Below are 24,729 nucleotides of genomic sequence, written 5' to 3'. Positions count from 1 at the left end.
GAGGGGTTAGGGGGGGTAGGGGGGGTAAGAGAGGCGGTAATAGTACAGAATGTCTTCTGGTTGCTCTGTGGTAAAACTGTGAAAACAAGCGTCCTTCAGAGTTCATTCAAAGTGCTGCTTCTGCACGTACGCAGGTAGACTGGGGAGCTCAGGACCGCTCAATAAGACGAGGTCCCACAGGGCAAGTAACGGATGAGAAAGACAAGAGTGGGGATGTGAATGAGCAAGTACTTACTCTAACTTAAACCAATATTTATGTTCCATAGCAAGGCTGTTGGTTTGGTTTTTCTAAAATTTTCCCAAGGTACAGTGAAAAATTTAGAGTATTTTGCACATGACTCAATTAGAAGCAAATTCTACAGAAGGTTTGTTCAGCGTTTGTCAAAAAAAAAAAAAAAAGATGAAAATGTCACAGTTGTCACTATAAGATTTGTGACACTGACAGAAAAATGGGAACACCCCATGAAAACTATGGAAAACTTGATTCCTATGACAGAAACTAACAAACACAGGTGGCTTGTGGCAAAATTTGTCATGACTGACGTCTGGAAATTGTTTCATTGCTCTCTATGTTTTCAGAAAATGAGACAGAAATCATATTAAGGCAAATTACTTTTGCTGTTATAGCCTGTTTAATAATAAAAGTATAATCAAAATGCACTTAAGGAAAATAGATGTACATGAATTAACTGGTCTGATATGCATATGTCTGTACTGTTTGCTGACAAATACAGTGAGTGCCACTTTGTATTAGTGTTTGATAGAGCCACTTATGGATTTCACACCATTTATTAGTTATGATGTCATCTTAAGGGTCAAAAGTTTCACTGTGTGTGGAAATGAAATCTAATACAGTCATTGCTGAGTCTAAATGTGTTCCTAGGATCAGCCCAAAGCACAGAGCAATCTACCTTTAATATTGATGAGAGAAGCTTGTGTGTTGCCTGTACTCATGTACGGAGTCACTGCTTGCTTGTTAGCTGTAAAGAACAAGAGCATGCATTGCCCGTAACCCACATTAATCTTTCACAACAACACTGAAACCAGACATCTTAATCTATTATTGTCTCTTCAACCTTCCTGACCTCTGTGATTCTTCTTTGGACATGCTGCTCTTACCAGTACAACTCAAACACTCAGATATAAGTCATTAAAAATTTTTTATTTCACAATATGTATTTTTTTGTATTTTGATGATTGTACATTTTGTTACACTGCAGAGTACACAGGGTTATCTTTAGGGGTCATGTTCATAATGAATACAATATATTCTATATATATTTATACATCTGGTTTTGTTTTACAAATCATGTTGTACAATGATGTATAAGAAATAAGTATTAAATTAGTAATAATCAGTTGTTAACAGAATACATTAATATCATGATTTAACAGTACAAGAATACCAACAATGTATTGCACATTACATTTTAATGGATGGTAAAATATGAAAATGCATGCAAAGGTAAATCTGTCTGGATGAATAATTGCTCAGAGGATTAGGTTGAGAACAAATAGTTGGCACTTAATTTCTTCCCATCAGAAAACAAAAAAAACTTGTGAAATCTATTCAAGTCCTCTAAATTATACAATAATTTAGGGCAACTTTGCAAAATACCCTCATATAAACAGCAATACATACTTAAAGTTCATTATGAATTGTGGTTTTGGTTGCCACACTAAAGCTTTCATTACTTTGCTTTCCATCGTTTACATGATGCAGCACAACCAGAGGATGTATATTTAGGTTTTCTCTGTTACAGACAGTGCTGTCACTGCTGAATTCAGATGCAATTCACATGCTTTCTAAAGGTATTTACAGGGTACTTTATTTATATACATGACCTGGAACTGAGTACAGTATTATCTTTGGTCACATTTTTAATGTCAGCAGTAAAAAGAAAGCTTATTATTTGGTCAGTGAAGCACAAGTTTAGAATATAAACATTTTCTGTGATTGAAGGCATAAATATTTGATTTTATAACACATACCTTATACTTTATCTGTGTTATTTTGCAGGACAATAAAAAACTTTTCATTGGTTTTTAACTAACTCTCCTCTGAGTTTGGCACAGATCTTATAATCTAAAGGCTTCAGTGTTAATCCATAGGAACAGTCCAAAGACAGGTCCTGGGTGGGGCATTTCTCAAAGGTACACTGGTGTAGTAGAATTGCAAAGAACAAAAATATCTCCACTTTAGCAATCTGGTCCCCAATGCATCTTCTCTTCCCTGCTGAGAAGATCATAACACTGTTGGTGATATCCTTGTCAAGGGAACCATTTTCATCCAGGAAGCGTGAAGGGTTAAGATATGGGGTTCTTTCACTCAGAGGGTCATGATTAATGGACCATTGATTGATAAAGACCACAGTATCTTTGGGGATAAATTGTCCTTCAATAGTGACATCTGAGGTTGTGGAATGGGGATGGTAACAGGGACAAAGCTGGTGAAACGCATTGTTTCATAGATGAACGCATCCAGATAGGGCAGGTGACCTCTGTCCTCAACTGAAGGTAACCTGCTTCGACCCACCACCTTATCAACAAGTTCATGCAGTTTGGTTGAATATCAGGATGCTTAGCCAGCAGAAGGAGGATCCAGTGAAGTGCAGTGGAGACTGTGTCCAGACCTGCTCCAATCAGATCTGACACCGTTCCCTCTGTGTGGTCAGTGGTCAGACCGTTGTCACTATCAGCTTTGTCAATAACACCAATAATGGCATCACTCATATCTCGTGTTACCTCTGGATCAAAAGTCTCTCTGTGCTCCTCCACCTTGTTCCGAACAAACATAAAGAAGTCTCGGTTCAGGTCTTTAAAGTTTTTAAAAATGCTGCGGACCGGGTTAGGGAAAGACTGAAGCCATGGCATCACATCCACTAAACTACCAGCCCCTACTGTCTGTCCAAACTTATCTACATTCTGTAACAAGGCTCTAAACTCAACATCATCATGTCCATACGCTTTCCAAAGCACAAGGCACAAATCACATTAGCTGCAGCTACTGTCAGCTCATGAGCCGGGTTGAAGTACTGGCCCTCAGTACTGTGTTTAAGGAAAATCTCAACTAGCTCTGTGGCTTCAGCCACAATTTGTTGCTCAAAGGCTTTTTTGGTCTGGCTGTTGGCAGATGAGAATGCTCTGATCGTTGACTGAGCAATTTTCCTGTGCATCTTCCACTGTTTGCTGTAATTGGTGAAAGTCATACTTTTCCCCCCTGAGACAGATTGAAAAGAGATGAAGTTGGGTCTGCCTGCAAACTCAGTGCTGTGCTGTATCAGAGCCGGACGTATCGCCTTGTCTCCATTCAAAACCACAATATCGCTGCAGCCCAGTCGTATCTGGTACACATTGCCATATTTCTTGGCTAGCTTGGCAAGGTGATGTGAGGCATTTGACCCAGCTGCATGGCGTTGCCCACCACAGGCCAGGCGAAGGGTCCAGGCAGTCTTCTCTTGAGTCTGAGGTTCCTGACCCATATATAGGCTTCTAGACAGAAGAGGAACACAAAAGTGGCAACCAGAGCAGGCTGAACCTGTCCACTCCACTCTCTGATGATGCTGCTGCCCTTCAAACCAAATTCAGTGTCCACTTGAGCCATTGCGTTATCCTGGAATTTTTTTTCATTCACAAAATACAGAAAAAAAGGACTCCAAGCAAAACTTGCATGCCACCTCACCTCTCCTCCACAGAGGATATACTGAGAAAGGATTGATCAGGTTGGGTGTTTAGAAGTGGTGCAGCATGTCTTCCAATGACCACTTAAGAAGAATGCAGATCCAACCCTTACACTTCGCTTATATGTATCTCTATGGTGGGAGGGGTCAGCGACTCAGGTTTTTTACTATCTCTCCCCTCCCATTTTGACCACAGTCTGCAGACCTTAGTCCCTATTTCTACTTGGGCCTCCTTCCAGTCACATCCCTTGTAGGATATTGGAGAAAGGAGAGCAGCTACTTTCTAGGCCCTGCTGCCAGAATCTACAAATCCATAGATGTATTGTTAAAGAGTAACAGAAATTATTATGACACTTTTAAAAGATAATGTATAGTTCCTGGCCTGGAATTTGCATGTACTGACAACAATCTGCAGTTGAAGGGTTTTTTCCTCTGGTGTTAGATGACTTCAAATAAATCCATTTGCTGTTTGCACTTTCCTTGGCTATTTTAAACAGGACTTGGATTCTGTTATTTACAGCCAAGCTGTTAATTATAACCATCAGGAAAAAGGCTCTGGGATATCACCATGAAAGTTGTGGGTTTCAGATCCAAACACTGAACAGATACAAATGGTACAATTTAATATGCTCCATAAAAAATATATGCAGCGTTACTGTTGGCATAATAGCCCTTTAAATACTGGTCACTGAGATAATGGAGTTCTTGGGTTGTGGTTGCATCAAATAGATTTTTATCAGAATTCAAAACAGACAACTATAAGAGAAACCTTAAATCTGCTTATGTGGGTGCTTATGCAACAATGTGATTACTTAAAAACAGTCAGTCAGTTTAGGTTTTGAAGATATTCATCCACAACTCAAGTAATGTGTAAGTTTATAGTTTTTATAACTATGAGTAATGACAGATATCTAAACAAAAGAGGGACCAAATTACACATTATTGGCACATATCTGATGGGTGCCAACGTGGATTTCATATGAAATAAGAAAGGTTTAGTATTGAAAGAGACATTTATGACCAGTTTTATTACATTTCATAAGATTCAGTTTAATGTAATAAGATTAATGAGGACACAGACACTAATATTACCACTGACCATTGACAGCGTACTTTATTCATTTCAGATATAGCTTATTTTTCAACTTCTCAATCATATAAAGACAATACATTAATAACAAAATATTCTTCATGATGTACACAAACATTCAAGGCCTACAGAGGAAACTTTATTGCCTTGACAGAAACAGAAAAACAATCCTTGGACATTATAGCATCACTTCCTGAATATTGAGACTTTAAGAAAGTGTGTTATGACATACATGTAGCTTTGAAAATGTTGCTTGTAAACAATCATTGATAAGAATGCCTGATGAGTGAAAAAACATGATGCTTCACACCAGCGTTCTGTGATTTTTTTGGCCTTGTGTATTTGGCATGGGGTAGCTGCAGTGTTTGTACAGTAAAACTAAACCCTGTGTACAAAAAAAGAGTTTATGAAGTGTTCATGGTGTCTCATTCTTTGAAGTGAGGCGATGTTCCTTGATGAAAGACTTCCTCTCGATTTCCCAGCTTCACAAACATACTAGCATTATGCTCCCCTTTGACCAATATACCTTTACAAAATATGTCTTCATATGCTTCGAGTACAGTAGATAGTGAAATACATAAAACATTTAATTATACCTGAAATATGGAATTATAGAAAAATATTTTGTAACTGCTTTATGTGACAAAGGTTAAATATATTTCTACATATTACATTTGAGAACAATATTTCATCAAGTGATTGCATAACATTCACAAGCATTTCATATACAGTTACATTAGTTTAAGTTGACATTTAAAAGATGTAGCTAATTCCTGCATGCACCTGATCTGTACATGCGCAATAGTGGATGTAAAACAAGTACACGATACAGACTTCAACAACTTTGTACAAAATCCTATCAAGTATATTGTGAAGTAGAGATTGAATACATTTACAATGACCCCAACAGTCCTTGAGCTTTATACTTTAATTTGTAGTTGTACGGATACATACTTGAAATCATATTCTCAGTCCTGCATCAACAATAATGCAAATATGGATCATGTTAAGATATTAATTAATATCACCATTAAATATGAACATACAACAATAGGATTTAGTGCAGGTATGTCGATACTCACTGTTAAATGTCATGTATGGGAAAGTGTCTGGTCTTTGCTGGCCTTGAGTCACAGTACTGGAACATGCTGTTCATGCTGGGGAAACTACGCCAAGCAGCTTTCCCCTGAGCTTGGCAGTAACACAGAATCGGAGGGGCTTCAGTGTAAGCCCATAGGAGCAATCAAGACTGATGTGCTCAGAAGGGTTATTCTCAAAGCTACACTGATGCAGCAAAATTGCTATAAATAAAAATGCCTCCACCTTGGCGATCTGGTTGCCGATGCACCTCCTTTTACCTGTTGAAAAGATCATCACATTGTTGGTTATGTCTTTATCGAGATCCCCGTTTTCATCCAGGAAGCGTGTGGGGTCAAAAATGTGAGGGTCTTCCACTTCAGTGGGTCATGGTTGACAGACCACTGATTGATAAAGACCACAGTGTCTTTGGGGATGTGGAGACTTCAATAGTGACATCTGAGGTCGTGGAGTGAGGATTGTGACAGGAACAAAGCTGGTGAAGCGCATGGTCTCATAAATGAAGGCGTCCAGGTAGGCTAAACTGCGTCTGTCCTCAGTTGATGGCAGTCTGTCCGGGCCGACTACTTTGTCTATGAGGTTGTGTAGCTTGGCTTGGACGTCTGGGTATTTGACTAGGAGGAGAAGCATCCACTGCATGAGAGTTGATACTGTGTCTTGACCTGCTCCAATTAGATCTGTGACTGTTGCTTCAACAAACTCTTTGGTCAGTCCACTGTCATTTTCGTGCTCAATCACATTTATGATGGCATCACTCATGTCCTTGTCACATCAGGATTGTAGGACTCTCTGTGTTGTCCCACTTTGTCTTTCACAAAGGTAAAAAACTCCTCATTGAGGTTTTTGAAGTTTTCATAGACACTGCGCACTGGGTTAGGAAAGGACTGGAGCCAGGGCATGACATCTACCAAACTACCTGCACCTACTGTCTCCCCAAACTTCTCCACCCTTTTAAGCAGGGTCCTGAACTCCAGGTCCTCATGTCCATATCGCCTCCCAAAGCAGAGAGCGCACATCACGTTTGCAGCAGCTACTGTTAATTCATGTGCAGCTTCAAAATACCGTCCATCAGTGCTGTGGCGCAAAATGATCTGCACCAGCTCCATGGCCTCAGCTGTAACATGTTGCTCAAAGGCTTTTTTGGTCTGACTGTTTGCAGAGGAAAGGCTCTGAGGCTGGATTGGGCAATTTTCCTGTGTGCTTTCCACTGTTTGCTGTAATTAGTAAATGTCATACTCCTGCCTCCAGAGATCATCTGGAAAGAGACAAAGTTGGGTCTGCCTGCAAACTCAGTACTGTGCTGTATCAGAGCCTGACGTATCGCCTTGTCTCCATTCAGAACCACAATATCGCTGCAGCCCAGTCGTATCTGGTACACATTGCCATATTTCTTGGCTAGCTTGGCAAAGGTGATGTGAGGCATTTGACCCAGCTGCATGGCGTTGCCCACCACAGGCCAGGCGAAGGGTCCAGGCAGTCTTCTTTTGAGTCTGAGGTTCCTGACCCATATACAGGCTTCTAGACAGAAGAGGAACACAAAAGTGGCAACCAGAGCAGGCTGGACCTGTCCGCTCCACTCTCTGATGATGCTGCTGCCCTTCAAACCAAATTCAGTGTCCAGCACCATGGTGATAAATGCTCACACTTGATCCACAAAAAAGAGAAAATGTCTTCACTTTTCAGCAGTCTGTCGGTTTGATTTTTGTGGAGAAAAAAATTAATAAAGCTCTTGTAGATCCATATCAGGTGAGAAAAATATTTCTTATGTGTTAATCAAATGCCAGTGTTGTCATTATTTATTTTTTTTTTAAAGTCTGAATAAAAACTGTAAACAATAGAGAGTTTGGATAAGTTTCGGTCCTTGTCTTTTCATCAAGATTTAAGGCTTAAGTGCCTGCTTTTTGCTTCACTACAGCGTCTTATATGTTTAGCAGTTGTGGGCAGGGCTCAGGATAACTTTCATACTCCTCCCATTGTGGTAGCCCTGCAGACCCCTCTATATTATCTCTCTGCTGTCGGTCGGTGTTGGAGGCGCGCACTTGCGAGCGTTGTGGGACACCGTGAGCGTGCAGCGTGAACGACTGACATCCACTCCACAGAGAGACTCAGCAACTCGTGAACAGATTTAGTAGGAAACGTGTCGAGCCAATTTTAAGTACTAATTGGAGTGACTGGCGGTGTTTGCGTATTTTATTCGTATCTGTGTATTTTGTGGCTGCATCAGACTCCGTGGGCGCACCGTGGCTCCAAAAACCTGTTTGCGCACGGTTTGTCAACTCTTGACCGAGTTTACACTTGAGTATATTTATATTTTAGGTAAAGTAATCGCGACGTTATTTATTGATTTTGAAAGTGTATTTCGTTATTCTTGCAGGGCCACCTTTTGGAAATAAAAGCATTTGTATTATTTTACTGTTAGAAAGTTGAATGTAGTGATGTATTCTGCAGAAAAGTCTGAATTTAAGTAACAGTAAGTCTTTAAGGAGAAATGAAGTGATTTTGTGGAGGAAATCTATCAGTTTTGCATGGTTTGTTACTTTTTTTTTTTTTTAATGACATGCCATTTGTGATATAAAAGGATTTGTTTGACAAATGCAGTTCTAATTAAAAAAAAAAAAAAAAAAAAGTCATTCATTTTTAATAAGGCTTCAAAAGAAATATAATTAGGAGTAGATTTATTACAACATATATAATATTAAAACACAGCCTCAGATATTAAGCATTCCACAGCACATTTTTTATTGACAGAAAGATTAATCAAAGCTATAATATCAGTTATAAAGATCAAGCTCCCATCCAAATGTCTCACTTTGCTTCCTCATTTCTTCTTTTAAAGGTAAATCTGCAGTGAAATAATTTGACTGAACACACCCAAAACAAAACTGACGGAATATTTAAGAGCACAAGCCATGAAACATTAATATTTGAATTTGCAACAACTTCTTTTTTGCTTCAAAGCTTCAGGTTACATCACACCACAGTTAACTTCAGTGTCCACCCCTTGAGAGTGCTTCTCCCTTCATAAAGTGAAATCTGAAATATAAAACAAAAAGTACTCTTGACTGACAAAGGAAGAAAATGTTTAGGGTCACATTTCGGTCATATTTATAATTGCCCGCTAATATTAGATAGACAGACATAAATTACAAGAGACATATGGAACCTCATTTCTGTTGATTGTATAAAACCTTCATTTCAAAGAGAATATATTCCCAAGGCAAAACATTTTCCCTCTGTGTGCGGAAGACAAAATTTGTTTCTGTTTTCCTACCAACTGTGAAGTTTATTTTTGCAGGGAGGTAATGACCCTAATTGAAGGTACTAAAACATTTCCGAAGTAAGGCGCTAAGTCAGAGGGACAGAAACTTCAGTACCACACAAGCACAGTTCGTGATTATTTAGTAAAGGCGATGGGTGAGGACAAGGTGCATTAAAATCAAAGTCTTTTTACACTTTTCACACATTTCTTATCATTTAAATAAAATAACCAAGCACCGTGTGTGTCTACTTCATCATTATAGTACCTCCTTCTGTAACTGTAGATATTTTTACAACCTGATTGACTGGACCTAAAAACCAAACATTTCTCTGCTGCAATAGATATGTCAGAACATTTTGTATTTATTCTCAAACTCCAACCGTACAGTCACAACCACAGCGATGTATAGCATTTCAATAACAGCTCATATTCATGCCTTGTGAAAACAAACAGAAAGGGAACAATAAAAGTAAGTGTAGCTACATTTTTATGTTATGTGTCATTCTTTCACAATAATGTTCCTCAAACAGCCTTTTAGAGTTTGCTGGTTCCGAGCTCTGCCTGAGAGCTGTTTGTCTTGAGAAATGTGGTGTGGCTGAGCACCAAAGCCTCGAGAATGATTCCTTGGTTAACCAGAGACATAGCAATGTCTTCGGATACACTGCCTGCACTGGGGATGACTGTTTCTTCTCTCCTCTATCCCTATAGGGGGAATCCCTCCCCCCTCCTTGCCACCAACACCACCTCCTTGCCTAAGTCTGCTACTCATACACATGTGGCCAATCGCATCCCCATCACGCTAATTAGAGCCAGGTCTGTGGTTGAGGAATGGGGGGGGGGTGGTGTGGGGAGTGGATGGCGGGAGAGGGGACTGCAGTTTGTGTGTGTGTGTGTGTGACAGGGTGGGGTGTGTGCCGGGGTCTGAGGTGGGGGGTGTCGTGTGTGCATTTTGCGTGTGGCTGCTGTGTTTGCCTGTGATTACCCCTTGTAACCTGGCTGTGAAAGGTTGGCCCTGACCCCGCGTTGACTCTAGCTGAGAAGGGGGTGGTAGACAGGAGGGGGCGAGGAAGAAGGGGGGGGCTGGGATGGGATGAGGAGGGGGGTCTATATGCTGCTGCATGTCATGTGCTGGCGGGTGGGCCCTCGCTCTGTGGAGACAGGACCAATGGTAGACTAAGGCTGCCCCGGCTCTGGAGCTAATCATTGTTTACTAGTCTCATTTCCACTTCTCAGTGAGCTACTGTCACGCACAGCACCGACAAGGAGGAAGGAAGAGGGGGAAGGGGGTAGGGATTTGGGGTGATGTGGGGGTGGGGCGGGGGGGGAGAGGAAAGCCAGGGGTCCAACAGGCAGTTGGGGAGCTGGTGGGACTTAGGAAAGGGAAGAGCAGAGAGAATACAGGAATTTGAGAGTACATTAAGCTTTTTTTTTTCTTTCTTGAGAGAACAAGGTGAGCCAAGACTTAAAAAGCTGCAGCCAAAAACAACGCAGACAACCAGTAAACAGACCAACAAAACATCCTCTGGGCCAGCGCCATCTCAGGCAGCCAGGAGGTAACCACCGGACATTGCTAGTTAGAGATGGTGATGTTTGAAATGAGAACGTTTTTGCTCGCCAGACCACAATATGAGGAAAGAGAGACACTTGGAAGAAAATGTCACTGTCTGACCTGATTGTTGTTTGTGTGTAAAAAGTCTGAGGAATGATGTGCGGGCAAAGGAACAATTTACTTCAGTGTGGTGATACAAACTCGACTGGTGGCTAAAGTGGTACAAATAAGCAGTATTTTAATATGTACACACACAAAAAAAAAAACAACAGTTCATGACATCTCAAATTCTGCAGGTCATGATATCACATGGTGTTGATTATACTGAAAAATAAGAAAAGTCTTAAAGCATTTCTCAGAGCTTTAGTTTCTCACAAAGGCTAATACTTTTACAGCAAACAAATATATCAACATTTACATTTTTTTTTTTTTTTTTAATATGTCTATCTATTGTATGAATTGAATGTTTAACAGCAGCTGCTCTGGAATGTGCGTGTTTAGAAATATCTTAATCAATGCTGGCTGTAATGCCAAAAAACATAAATAGTTATGGCCTTGAGTGAAATAATTTAGCAAAGAATTTGTACACCACGATCACGCTGCAGAAAGACTCTGGCGCACATATTTTACTTCATAGAACATAATGAACCTCACGCAACTGAAGTGAATGCAATCACTTGTATAAGAGAAGATAGTGAAGGCAGCAGCTTCACAGGACATTTGAAATAAGTTGGATGAATATCTCTCATGCTAGTATACATTTGGATTTTTCCTGACAGAGAATAACATTCAGAGGGGTCCGGTTATCTCTGTTGTGTTAGACCTGCTGTGTGTAAAGATGTGTCGCTGCAGGCAATATCAAACAGGCCACATAAGAGGAGAGAACTACTTTTGGAGAATGCTTTCTTGGAATGATTTAAGTTTCTTGGTTACATTGTGGAAACATGGATTCAGACCCTCTCCAGAAGTATGATTTTTAACTTTAGCACAATATTTTCTTACACATACTGTACTTTCATGTGGTCCTTGTTGCTGTACTTTTCAGGAGTGTAATCAAGGTCAGCACTATGATTCAACCCAGTGACCACCCAGATTACAATTTACTGCACTTTAAAGGCTTGAAAGGAGTCTATGAGAAAGAAAGAAAAGTAAAAACACTCAAGGTTTCAGATCTTTAGCAATCTTTACATCATTCAGTAAATTAAATGAACTGCTCAACATGTGGTGTGGAAAATGCAAAAATTAATTGGACTAAATCAGATCACTTTTATTCGAATTCAAATAATTGCATGCGATGAAAGCAACCGATAAGAAGATGTAGTTACATCATCACAAAGTTTAGTGAGGTCACTTTGTTGCAGACAAACCCTAACGTCTTCTATTATTAATAAAGTAATTTATAGCCCTATCTTTCTCACACTCCTTTCGGTCTGGACAGTTTCCCTCTTCGCTGTGTGCAGGCTGCGTGATAGATCTTCACTTAATGTGGCGTCCAGGACAGGAGACATCCATTATGTATAGGGATATTTGTTTCTAATGCCGTAAAGTTTTTGCGTGTCTAGGGGAGCGCAGCGGCGATGAGCTTGCGTGCCATGCCGGCTTGGCGTGCACGGAGCTCGGTCACTGAACTCCGGCTTCCCCGGGGAGCAGGGCGGGAGGGGGAGGTGTGTGTGTGTGTGTGTGTGTGTGTGTGTGCGTGTGTGTGGCTGCACTGAGAGATTAAAATGAGACGAGGGAGAAAGCACAAGGAGAAATGGCTTCCAGATGACCCCAACTCCGTGAGCTCACCAGAGACAGGCTGAGACATCGGTAGGACTCAGTCTGATGCGCATTTCCATCTCCATCACGGAATGACATTACTCTGCTGTTTTATTATTTGGGTCGAAATTCAACTTTATGCCACAATGTACAATATAAATGTAACTGATAATACATAAATGGATGAATAAGCTTTAAGGTCATATAAAGGTTTAACCCTTAGGGACCCCTCAGGCCATTTCTGTACATTTTTGTCATTTTTCTTTTTTTTTGATATGGTGACCATTATGGCTTTGTTATAGCTTTTTGCGTGGATTTCTGCAAGAGTGATTCTTTTTAGACATAAAAAGAAAGAAAAACTAATATTAGTCACTCTTACAGGTCTAGTTACACTCTGTGCACCCTCTGAGGACCCTCGAGTCAAAAAAGGGCACAAACTAACTGCTATAAAATCATTATATATGAATGTTTTTCTTCTTTTCTCTACATATTCAAAGATTTTCAAGATTTTAACACTAAAAATGCCAGTTTGAATATGTGATGCCACCTGTTTTAATTAAAAAAAAAACAAAAAAAAACCCACACACAAAATATGAGATATTTTCCATGCATGGTTTAGGGATTTAGTGTTGTATGGTATCACACGCTATAAGATTAACGATAACAGTGATTTCATTCCCCTTTTTTTTTTTTTTTTTGCAGTGTAGGACTGTCATGCCAAAAAGTATGCCTCCCTGATTTACATTTGAACTATAATTTTTTTTTTTTTAAAGTATTGTTATTTTTAAAACAGTAACAACAGTGTCTTCATGCTTTCAAACTGGCTTTTAAAGGGTTAAAATTCTGAAAATTATGAAACTTTTTGGTAGTTTTGAGCAGCTCTAAGGTGGTTTAAGAGATTTATACTAAATATATATATACACACACACACACACACACACACACATATGATTTTTATAGCAGTTTTTTTGCATATACATTACATGTAAATCCCCAGAGGACAGTAAATTAGGGGGATCCATAGGGGTTAATGTACCTGATATTCCAAGACAGAATATCAGTGACATATGATAAAATGCCTCATGGTGATACTCAGGCCATAACATTATGTCTTTTAATACTAAAGAGTTGCATGCCTTATATGTTATTATCTTACAATATAATTTACCAGATGCCTCTTTATTAAGGAGATCTGACCTTTTAAAATGGAAAGACTGGCAGCACTTCCACCAAATGACATTTTTGCAATTTTCCTAGGTGTATGGTGAGTTTAGATCTGATTTTATGTCTGTCATTGGGAGAAAGTAATCTTATTGATTCTAAAAGGATCAATAAAGGACATTATATGGACATAAATACTGGAACACGTCACCTATAGTTTTTTGGATTTCCCATTCCTACTGATTTTAATTTTTATCTTGATAAAATGTCAGTTGTCAGTATCATGACACTAAATGTAAAATCAATATTTCTCTGGATTTTAAAGGGTGATTTTTCTTCCTTAGTGAATGTAAGAAAAATAGACAGTTAATTGTGGATTAAAATTATTATTTATGGTCAGAATATAACAAATATTCAGAAATCTAGAGGCAGAACATTTAAAATGATTCTAATAATAATAACAATAAAAAAGATGAAAACAAACTCTGAAGCATTTTGTAAGCTTTTTAGATGACAGTGGAAACAAAATTATCTTTAAAGACAAAGTGAAAATGTCATGTGTTGTAGAATGTAAAATCAAAATATAGAAGTTTTAGGAAATTTTCCATATCTTTTTGTAATCCATCCCTCTCAGACCTGAATACAACATGTCCCAATACTTTTGCACATATAATGTTTCTTACCTATTGTAAACTGATGTGGCATTTAAATTATTTTGGTTATATTGTGCCATTTTGTGGCCTATCCATTTGACATCAGTGTTTTTGTGTCATTGTAGCTTTTGACAACATGAAATCTAACCTTAAATGAGATGGTTAACTAATGAACCATGTTGGGAGTCAATATGCTGAAACTTTGATTTTTTACCAGGTTTCAATTTGACCAAAAACTTAGTAGAACTGTCTTAAAGTACTGAAGTCTGAACATTTTCAGATAAAGTGTTGTTATAATGTCTAAAGTCTTGTGTTGCAGACTCGTGCATTTTGTGAGCTCTTATTTCTGGAATTGATCAACTGCTGCTGACAGCGAGATACAAAGCATCTCCCTGGCTTTAGTTTTTTTTTTTTTTTTTACTGCTATCATAGGTCTGCTTAACTGCAGTGTTTTTCCTTACTGGCTTTGCTGCAAATGGCTTGCTTTATAAAGATCTTGTCTTCCAGGCCACTCAAAAGAAAATTAAAATAGAGATCCACCTTAAAAAAATAAATTACTTGCACATGGAGAAATTTCTTACACAGCTGGAGACAAGAGAGGCAAAGCTCATCAGTAACATTTTAAGATTTTCCAGTGAATTTTGAAGGGAGTCCTATTCAGTTTCATTATATAAGCTGATTTCAGAAAGACAATTCTCCACTAGCAGTCACTGTCAGTGTACCGAAACTTATCAGAGAGGTGTCATTTGTAGTTTCCACATTAGGAATAAACAGATATATAAATATGTGCTTCGCTTTTACACAGATCGAACTCTGATTGACTTCTGACATTATATATGATATGTTAATTGCATTTGCAGAAACAGTTGTTTAATTCCTGGCAGTTGGTTTGTTGTCGTTCCAACACAGACAACTTGTTGCTGCTGTCGCTGCTGGATCACTTGTTGGTTTGTCTTTGCTTTAATGTCACAAATTAATCAGCTCTTTTCTTATTCAGTTCTTTTATTGTCAGATAAAGTCAAGATGTTGTGAAGTCAGCAGGCTACTGAGAAAACAACAATACATGATATGTAAAGGTTAAAGAAACTCCACTTATTTTGTCAATTATTAAAACATTTTTTTTGCTACTTGATATGTACACTGTTTTCCATGAAGTTGGAATGAAATGTTTTTACCTCTTCTCATGAAATGATTTTGGCAATGAGAGTTGGTATGTAATCATTGCACCTGGTCAAAGAAAATAGGAATAAAAACGAGAATGTGTCTGAAAGCAAAATTATTCCAACTTTATGGGAAACAGTGTATTATAATTAATGGCAAATACGTAAAATACCAACTAACACTGACTGTTTTTAAAGGTCATGCAAGTCTTTTTCAGTACACTGTCCTCCCGTTGTTCTGAGTGGTGTGTGTGTGTGTGTGTGTGTGTGTGTGTGTGTGTGTGTGTGTGTGTGCGTGTTGTTGTTAGTGAAATCATTCAGTCACTAAGTCATGTTGAGTGACACTGAGCTTTACGTTGTATTGTTATAACCAAAAAAGATGAGTTGTTGTCAAGCAAAATATTGGTGTCTTTACTGTTGCCATGCAACATACAACTGAGCTTAGAAAAGTCTTTCCCTCATTTAAATTTGGAAATGGTTAACCATGAAAGCCTCTTGTCTCTTGATACCTCGGAAATGCCATCATCTGTAGAGCATCTGCTCAGTTTGTTCTTATAGGACATCAAGTAGACTTTTTGTCTCTGGACATGACAGGGCATCTTGTTTTTTTCTCTGTGCTTTTGTGACTCACATATTTATGGGCTGTTTGTGTCTCTGTGTCAGACTGTCACAGGCTGGGATCCCTGCAGGTGGGGAGGCTGAGGTGGTCTGATCAGGACTGAGGGTTCGAGGCCCTGTCATAGGCACATTGAACATTACGTGCAGTATGGATACTACCAGCCGGTTGCTCTTCTCATTGTGTAATTGGGCGGATAATGTTCCGTGATTCCCTCTCTTTTGCACCTCCATATGTTCCGCTTGAGCAGCTCACTGCATTTTAGCATCCTGAAAATGTAGCCAGGTCAGAGAGAGGTCAGGTTACCCCCCTTCGCTGCTCTAATTCTGCAGATGAGCCAATGGTATTGCTACTGTACTGAGTCCTGACAGGGCAGGGTTCACTTACTGTCCTCAGTGCTGTCGACCTGCTGAAATCTCATTGTTACACATCTCTCATATTTCCCAGTTATCCTCTTGCGATTCAGTTCAGCCAAGCAGTAAAAACTAAATATGAACATATGGAAATGAATTAAAAACTAACTGCAGTTTATACATTTTTGCCATAAAAATAACATTTAGAATTATACTCATTTAAGCTGTAGTAGCATCAGGTGGAACGATGTAATGGGATAGTAAAATGCATGAAATTGGGCCTTATATTGAAGTTTATGTACAACTGACTCCATTTGCACTCAACAGTTTTATCATCATATCTGGCAAGTAACTGTGAAGCCCAGTCTTTACAATGACTAAACATTTCTTTTGAAATGCACAAAAAATTGTTTTTTGAAGGAAACGTACAAATTGGTCAGTTTTCATACACCGACTTTCCCTCACAGTCACGCAATTTGCATCATTGCATCAGAGCTTTGGAAGTTTTCAACCATTGAGATTTTTATTTACCTACATTTAGAGCATGTACATAAATTTTTGGATCAGTCTTGTGGAGTTGGTCCATGGTCTGCCTAATGGATGCTTTGAGGGACACAAGGGATAAGTTAAAGGTGGAGAATGAATTTTCCTACACTGACAGTAAAACTTTTCCCTTTTACTTGATATTTTCTACATATTCAGTGAGAGAAACATTTGCCTTTTTAAGAAATATCAGTGTTTGAATTTGTGCTTTTATTAACAAATTACTTACTGAAGCACGATTTCTTCCATTAACTGCAGACAGTCTACTCTCCTTGCCGGTGCTTGACAAAGTCGTACAAGCAGCGAAAGTGTTTATACACGTCCACAAATACAGGGAGAATGATTACAGCTCTTAAAGCAGGCTGACGTAAAATAACAGTGTGATCCTTGGAGATGACACGACTCCATCCCTCTTTTGGCTTCTAGTGCGTCTCAGAAGTGAGAGTTGTCAAACTTGGATTTAAGTGACAGATGGTCCTGAAGAGCCTGAAGTCTTTTGTATTTTTGTACTGGAGAAAGGCAAAGAAGAGCAGCATGGTTCTCCAATGGTTCCTTTATATATTTGTCCATCATGTTTGAAAATTTAGATTTTGGATTAACAAACACCAAAATTTCTTTATTAATTGTCATGCTATCTTTAACTTTGGCTTTGCAGGACTATGTACTGAGTTTTCAAAATTTAATAATAATAATACTAATAATAATAATAATAATAATAATAATAATAATAATAATAATGATAATAAATAGGACTGGTTGAAAATTGCTGATGAAATTCGCAAAATGGAGAGATTAACATTATTGCTGAGGCTGCAAGCTGAACTTTACATAATAAGATGGGGCAAATGGATTCCTTTCTTTGTGTGGTTTGTTTCATAGTCCTGTGAAATGCTTTATAAACTGCTGTTCTAAAAATTAAATTAATTAGGTAACTTGATTGCTATTTCATAACTGTAACCTAAATTATCATTACTATTAGATTGTGACTATTATCTTTTGCTGATTGTTTGCTATGTTCTGTATGACAAAATGATAAATAATTAATGTAAACTAAGTGTAAAAAATAAATACATAAAAATAATGGGTTGGATTTTTATAGTGCTTTTCAAGGCAACCAAAGCACTTTACATTATTGATCCATTATTCATTCACTCTCACATTCATACACATTTACATTTAGGGTCAATAACATATCAGTCTGTGATAGAAGAGACATTCTGTTTACCTACTAAATATGATTCCTACAACCTTTATTCCACTGACCATCTTCGTTTCATTCTTCAGAAGCTCTTCTCTTTACCTAATCCACCCGGACTGTGGCCCTTTTCAGGTTTTATAATACCTTACGTTCTTATTCACATCATACATATGTTCAACCACAAATTTTTTCCACAAAAAAATGTATTTGCAGGGATTTTATTTCAACCATTTCCTTTATTTAAACATGACAAATGTAAATGCAACAGTCACTGGATTTTGTCTATATAAGGCCTGGTCTTTTTTGGTGCTAGAGACATTTATGAGGGAATGTAAACACATAGTTGTTAGCAGACTAATAGCCATTTAGCCGTTCTGCTGTGATTGAGAGAATAAGCGTGTCCAAACCGAGACAGACAAAAGTAATCTACTCATGATCATTGAATACAAAATGGATGTGTTTACTATAATTGTACTCTGCTTGTAGAACAGTGTGGGTAAGGCACATATGTCTCAGCTCTCTGATCCTGTTGTTTGTGTTTCAGGTTCTAAATAGATATATCAGGCGGAGGATGTAGTTTATGTATATTTTACCACAACTTGGAAAGAGGCAGTGGCAAGTTAGTCATCTCAGTCCTCCAAAGAGTTTGTCCCATATTGTTAATTTGCAAAGCAGACCATGAATAAATCTAATCAGAGGGGAACAGTGGATCTTTTTATTTTAATGAGCCCTGCAGATTTAGCAAGTGGTGCTCTGTCATTGTTTTTGGGAACAATTTCACAGGCCAACGCAATGCAATCCAATTTTGGTTCTGTAGTTCACATGAGATGATATGCCTTTTCGTCTCCATTTGATATGCTTTAGTAATTCATCGAGATCATTGCAGCAACCGCAGGGATGAGCTGCACTTGAAGCAGATGTGAAAATAAATCTTTTATTTTATGCAGAGATAGCCAAATAAAGAGACTGTGTATAGTCTAATTTCTCATTACATAACAGAAATTCTGTTAATTTCACCTCTATAAAAAACTGTTATGAGACACAGTTCCTTCATCTCTAGACACACACAACCTTAAAGCCTGACCTTCTTTTTTTCTTTTTTTAAAAAACATTTTTATCCAGCATATTTTGGTGCAGATTTAAGTTACACTGAACATTTGAATATTCATTTTCAGAAGCCTTAAGCATGTCCCATTCTTCCCACCCTCTCACCCCCTGCCCCAGGTCCTACATGACATAGTTGATGATAATAATAGAAAATAGCAAAGTACAAAAAAGGCAAAAAAAAAAACAAAAAAAAAAAAAACAAAGAAAGAAGAAGAAAGAAAAAAACTTAGTCAAACAGTAGACAAATCTGCTTATACACAATTACATCCTACACACAAGATATGGACATGTGGTGTTATTTATATTATTAGTGAGTACACAAATATATATAGCACACCGAACAGAAAAGAAAAATAAATGTGTGTTAGGGAAAACTGCACTAAAAGCATTTTTTGTAGTTTAGAGTGTTTTCTTTTTTTTTTTTTTTTAAGTATTTAACCCTGTAAAGACTGAACCATTAAATCATTGACAGGAAATTCCAGTTCTTTGAAACTGAAGCCTTTATTAGTCCTTCTGAACAACCCCCAATTTTTTTTTTCAAAGTACCAATTTCCATGTATGACTTTCAATTTTGTATCATATTTGATACATTGGGTCTCAGTGCTCAAATATTATTATTTTTGAACAAACAAAAACATAATATAACACAAACATGTCTATCAAATTGGTAATTCCTTTTCAAAATTAGCAAAGTTCTGCCTTCTTTCTTATTAATGACATTCTTGTAGTGTCACTGGAAAGGCCTCTGGTGAATGAATTCCTCCCCCCTGGTGTATTATCTGTGTATTGCATGTATCTAATTGTATACATCAGGTTTTTCAAGAAAAAAAATATCACACTGATCATGTAGAGGGCTTCAAAACTCATGTATCAAATATGACACGTTTGGAGTTATAGGGTTAACCATGGGGCCCCATACTACTTGAAATTTGGATGGCTGACCTCTCAAATTGTATTTAATCTTCTCTAAACTTAAAAAAGCATGAGGTCGCTAAGCCTGACCTTCTTAACCTGTCACCCTGCATATCTTGCTCTGCCCTCTTTCGTCTTGCACACACCATTGAAGGTGATGCATTTCTAAATCCGATGGTTTCTATAGGAAAAAGTGGGAGCTGCCTCACAACCTAAATAACTTAAGAGAGAACAGTCTTGAAGGAGTCCCTCATGCACAATATATTCCATATGCTCTCTCAGAGGCCGAGAGGCACCCTATACCTCACAGCTGCATGGACCACCTATGCTAACTGACATATTCTTCCTCGGACCATCAGACCGGCTGCACGGCTGCTTTTATCTTCAGTGATTTCACCCTCTTTAGTGGGTGCACTGATTACATAAATTGGAGGGGAATTCATTTAAGAGCAGCAAAATTACTTTATAACCAAGGCTATCTCTGTACCTTCTGGAAATATATTTTCATTTATTGTATGCACATGTAAATAAGTGGTTTACACTTGAAAAGGAAAACTTTTTAGGTTTAAATCTCTGCTCTTATTTGTTGTGTGTGATTTTATCTGTGATTGTATGTTTCCTTCTTTTCAAAGATTAGTGTGGCAAACCCTAGAGAAGGGAGCAAAAACACTAAAATAAGAACAGCCCATAAAACTCAAATGGAATTGTGTGTTTTTAATACACATATACTGTATATTTTCTGTAGTAGTGGTGGATCTGAAATGTTACACTGGGGGAACAAATGGGTGACAAGAGGTTTTTGCAGGTTGGCAGCAAGGTTATTATCGTTAACGAAAACGAACGAAAAGACGAAAACTAAAATTGAAATAACATTTTCGTTAACTGAAATAAATAAAAACTCTAATTAAAAGAAAAAAACGATAACTAACTGAAACTGTATTGTGAGCTTACAAAACTAACTAAAACGTATAAAAATTATGGATACAATTCCCTTCGTTTTCGTCTTTGTCAATGTCGGATTGATATCAAATTAATTTCTTTGGCTCCAGCAGTTTGAGCTGGTGACACCATACGACACTACACAGTCTGTCATGTGTGGTCACTGGTGGTTTCCAGTCGTCTTCTGGTCCCCACTCTACCTGGAACATACAGACTAAAGCTGGGACAAAGCAGCACAGTCCTGTCTGGGGTTTACTTTAGTGATACATGGGTCGGGTTTTTTTTTGTTTTTTGGCGTACCGTGTGTGCGCGTGAGTGACAGAGACAGAGCAGAGCTAAAGGACAGAGTCAAACAGGACTAGCATCCAGGTTAAAACTGGAGAGTTTATCACCATGAAAAGGCCTTCCAAGCCCTGAACTGCACAGTTTAGAAGAGGAGAAAAGAGGAGGATGAAAACTAATCTAATTACAGAGGTATGGAACCTGTTCTAATGTTAAAAAACGTTTGATGTTACTAGCTACAGCTAGCTGAACTGAACTGAAGCAAAGTTGGCTAATAATGGAACTGGAGATGATTAAGAGATGAGAGATCTGCTAAGGTGTGGTTTACTGCTGATGAACTGGGTTATATATGTTTATAAGTGGTTTATATATGTTTCTGTCTGCTTTAACTGCTGGTTAGCTGGTTTATAATAGGTTCCTATCTGCTTTAACTGCTGGTTAGCTGGTTTATATATGTTTCTGTCTGCTTTAACTACTGGTTAGCTGGTTTATAATATGTTCCTATCTGCTTTAACTGCTGGTTAGCTGGTTTATATATGTTTCTATCTGCTTTAACTCCTGGTTAGCTGGTTTATATATGTTTCTGTCTGCTTTAACTGCTGGTTAGCTGGTTTATAATATGTTCCTATCTGCTTTAACTGCTGGTTAGCTGGTTTATAATATGTTCCTATCTGCTTTAACTGCTGGTTAGCTTGTTTATATATGTTTCTATCTGCTTTAACTGCTGGCTGCTTTGTGCATCTCCTCTCAAGCTTTGCACATCTTCGCATTGTTTCATGTAAGTGACGTTGTGTATGGATTGCACCCCACCTCAACCTGCTATAGGGAATTTATACATTGTACGGTACATTGTGTCTCTGCTCAGTCCATGAGCCGCCCTAACCCGACCCCCAAATAAAGTGTCCTGGGTAGCCCATATCCGCGCCTCACTAATTTCTTTGAATAGGATGATGAGGAAGATAAAATATATGAAATAACTAAAACTAATACTAAAACTAAACTAAACTAAACTAAAACTAAGCATTCAGAAAAAAAAAGGTTAACTAATAAAAACTAACAAACCTGCTCTAAAAACTAATTAAAACTAACTGAATAAGAGAAAAAAAAGTCAAAACTAATTAAAACTAAACTATAATTAAAAATCCAAAACTATTATAACCTTGGTTGGCAGGGGTGGACAGGACATAGGAATCACCATATATGTAAATGGATTCAACAAGAGATCCACAAGAATGTATTAGAACTATTCATTGTTCATGTTCTATATCAGCACACTATCCAGGTGTTCTTAATGCACAACAGAAACAAAACAGAACTGTGCAGGTCTTTTTTAGCATTAATAACAAAATGAAAATATCCCACCACAATTATTATTACAATAACTACCTATAAGATGTAATAGAGTAGAAGAATAAAATGCTTTTCAAATTTTTTATTGTTTGTTTCAATGCTTTAAGAAGCGTGTGAACATAGTGGTTTGGCACTACATATTTTTAAGAACACAAAAGTTAGGGATGTTGCTGTCCCCTCTTACTTCCTGTAGATCCGCCCCTGTTCAGTGGGTATAAACCTCACTGTAAATCTTACTTTTCTCTTATATCAACTGCCTGTTCAAAGTGGTTCAGTGTCTTACATTTTAGCAGAATACATTTACTTAGAATATCCATTTAGTGCACACTATGCTGTCACTGTTATTATTTAAATAGGTAATGATTAAAATACGCTTCCATTCTTATTATTGATAGATTACAACAAGTGGTTGCTGGGTCATTTATTCACGCTTTTACCTTCAATAATAGTGCAAGACAATATTATATTTGCTTTGAGTTCTGCATGTTACAAATCACATACAAGGGCGTTTATTTATTTGTAGGGCAAAACACTTTTAAAATAACCAGTACCACAAAGACAAGAGTCAGATTCTGACTTTTTTTCTGTGAGGGTTAACTGAGGACATGGTGTGTGTGAGACAGACTCGACTGGCGAGACTTTATCGTGCAGAGATCCTGCCACTCTGAGGTACGCTAAGGTCACCACAGTTGTTATGGGAAGTCTTCAGATGTGAAAGTATATCCTCCCTCTCACTTTTCCAGTCTCTGAAGGAGGCGATTTCTTGTCTGGTCTCTTTCTTCTCCTTTGCTCCTTCGCTTTATTACCTCCATCAGCCCTAATATGGGTTGATGGGGTGGCTGTTGCATGATAAGACACATGTCTGGGCCCCTGCGTGAGAAGGCTGGCTCACTCTTGCTGGGCTTGTTTTCTTTGCGTGACCATGTCCCTCCCTCTGTCACTCCTGGCACCTCCTGGTGAGCCCCCCCTCTGACCCCGTTCATGCCCTAGTTAGCTGGCATGTTGCTAGTGTATTTACTTTGGCCAGCCGCCCGTGTGAAGGGCACATTCTGACCACGCTCAGGCAGGGGTCATCTTTGGGGTGGAGCGATGGCTGAGGTGTTGTGGAGGTGGTGGTGCAATACCCGAGACAGACCTGGGGCTTGGGCGGGGGTGAGGGGTGAGGGGTGAGGGATGAGGGATGGGGGTTAGGGGGCGGGAACAGTAGGATGAGCAGCTGAAAGAGCTCTGTGCTTTGCATGTGTAATGGGAATGTGTGACTGGTAAACTTGAGTGTGTGACCTTCCTGCCTGGTCAAAGGGAAATATGTCCCACTGTAACTGCTTTTGAGGAATGACATGCACATGAAGGTCACTCAGAGTTTATCGTCCTAATTGCTGTCCAGCTGAGGGTGCTGAAGAAAAGGTAGCATGATGAATGTGGCAGTATGTGGAGATTTCACTCGTTCCCACTGATGTAATCCAACAAATGCTCACGCTAACGTTCATTGTTTCTCCACATTCTCTCTCCTTCTTCCTCTATTGTATTCTGAGTGGGATATACTGTATAGGTGCAGGGCTGGCACGAAACTGCAAAATGTATTTCACAGAGGGTGAGGGCATTTTAATGGCTTCTCCATGGTACAGTCCCACAGCAAAGTGTGATTATACAGGAGAAATAAAACTACTAAAATAAATTATTATTGTACATATAGTTTCTGAACCATACATGTTTTATATCAGGGGTCTCAAACATGCGGCCCGCCAAAGGTTCCAAAGTGGCCCGTGGGATGTTTTTGCAAAGTCAAAAATTCCACAGTCTTTAATTGAATTAAGCAAAAAAAAAAAAAAAAAAATAGCTTGAATTAAGGAAAAAAAAAAGTTGAATAAAGCAAAAAAAAAAAAAAAAATCTTAAATTTAGCAAAAAAAATCTTGAACTAACAACTTCAAATTTTTGTCTTTGTTTTAGTGCAAAAAATAACAATGAATTATGAAAATATTTACATTTACAAGCTATCCTGAAACAATAAAATGTGAATAAC

The 24,729-nt window shown here is 38.3% G+C and overlaps 1 protein-coding gene and 1 pseudogene across 1 annotated transcript; both read right to left on the bottom strand.

Moving 5' to 3' along the window:
- Window positions 1-1,889: 1,889 nt before the first annotated feature.
- Window positions 1,890-3,752, bottom strand: LOC115414203 (cytochrome P450 1B1 pseudogene; annotated as a pseudogene).
- A 1,341-nt stretch (window positions 3,753-5,093) lies between these two features.
- LOC115414202 (cytochrome P450 1B1-like) lies at window positions 5,094-7,757 on the bottom strand. The gene is given in 6 exon segments (XM_030127437.1): window positions 5,094-6,218; window positions 6,221-6,295; window positions 6,298-6,327; window positions 6,330-6,635; window positions 6,638-7,030; window positions 7,033-7,757. Coding segments are annotated over 6 exon segments (1,563 nt in total). The 5' UTR covers window positions 7,496-7,757; the 3' UTR covers window positions 5,094-5,922.
- Between the last annotated feature and the right edge of the window lie 16,972 nt (window positions 7,758-24,729).

This window comes from Sphaeramia orbicularis, chromosome 22 (genome assembly GCF_902148855.1).
Source record: "Sphaeramia orbicularis chromosome 22, fSphaOr1.1, whole genome shotgun sequence".
NCBI lineage: Eukaryota > Metazoa > Chordata > Actinopteri > Kurtiformes > Apogonidae > Sphaeramia > Sphaeramia orbicularis.
This window is presented reverse-complemented; position numbering and strand designations above follow the sequence as displayed.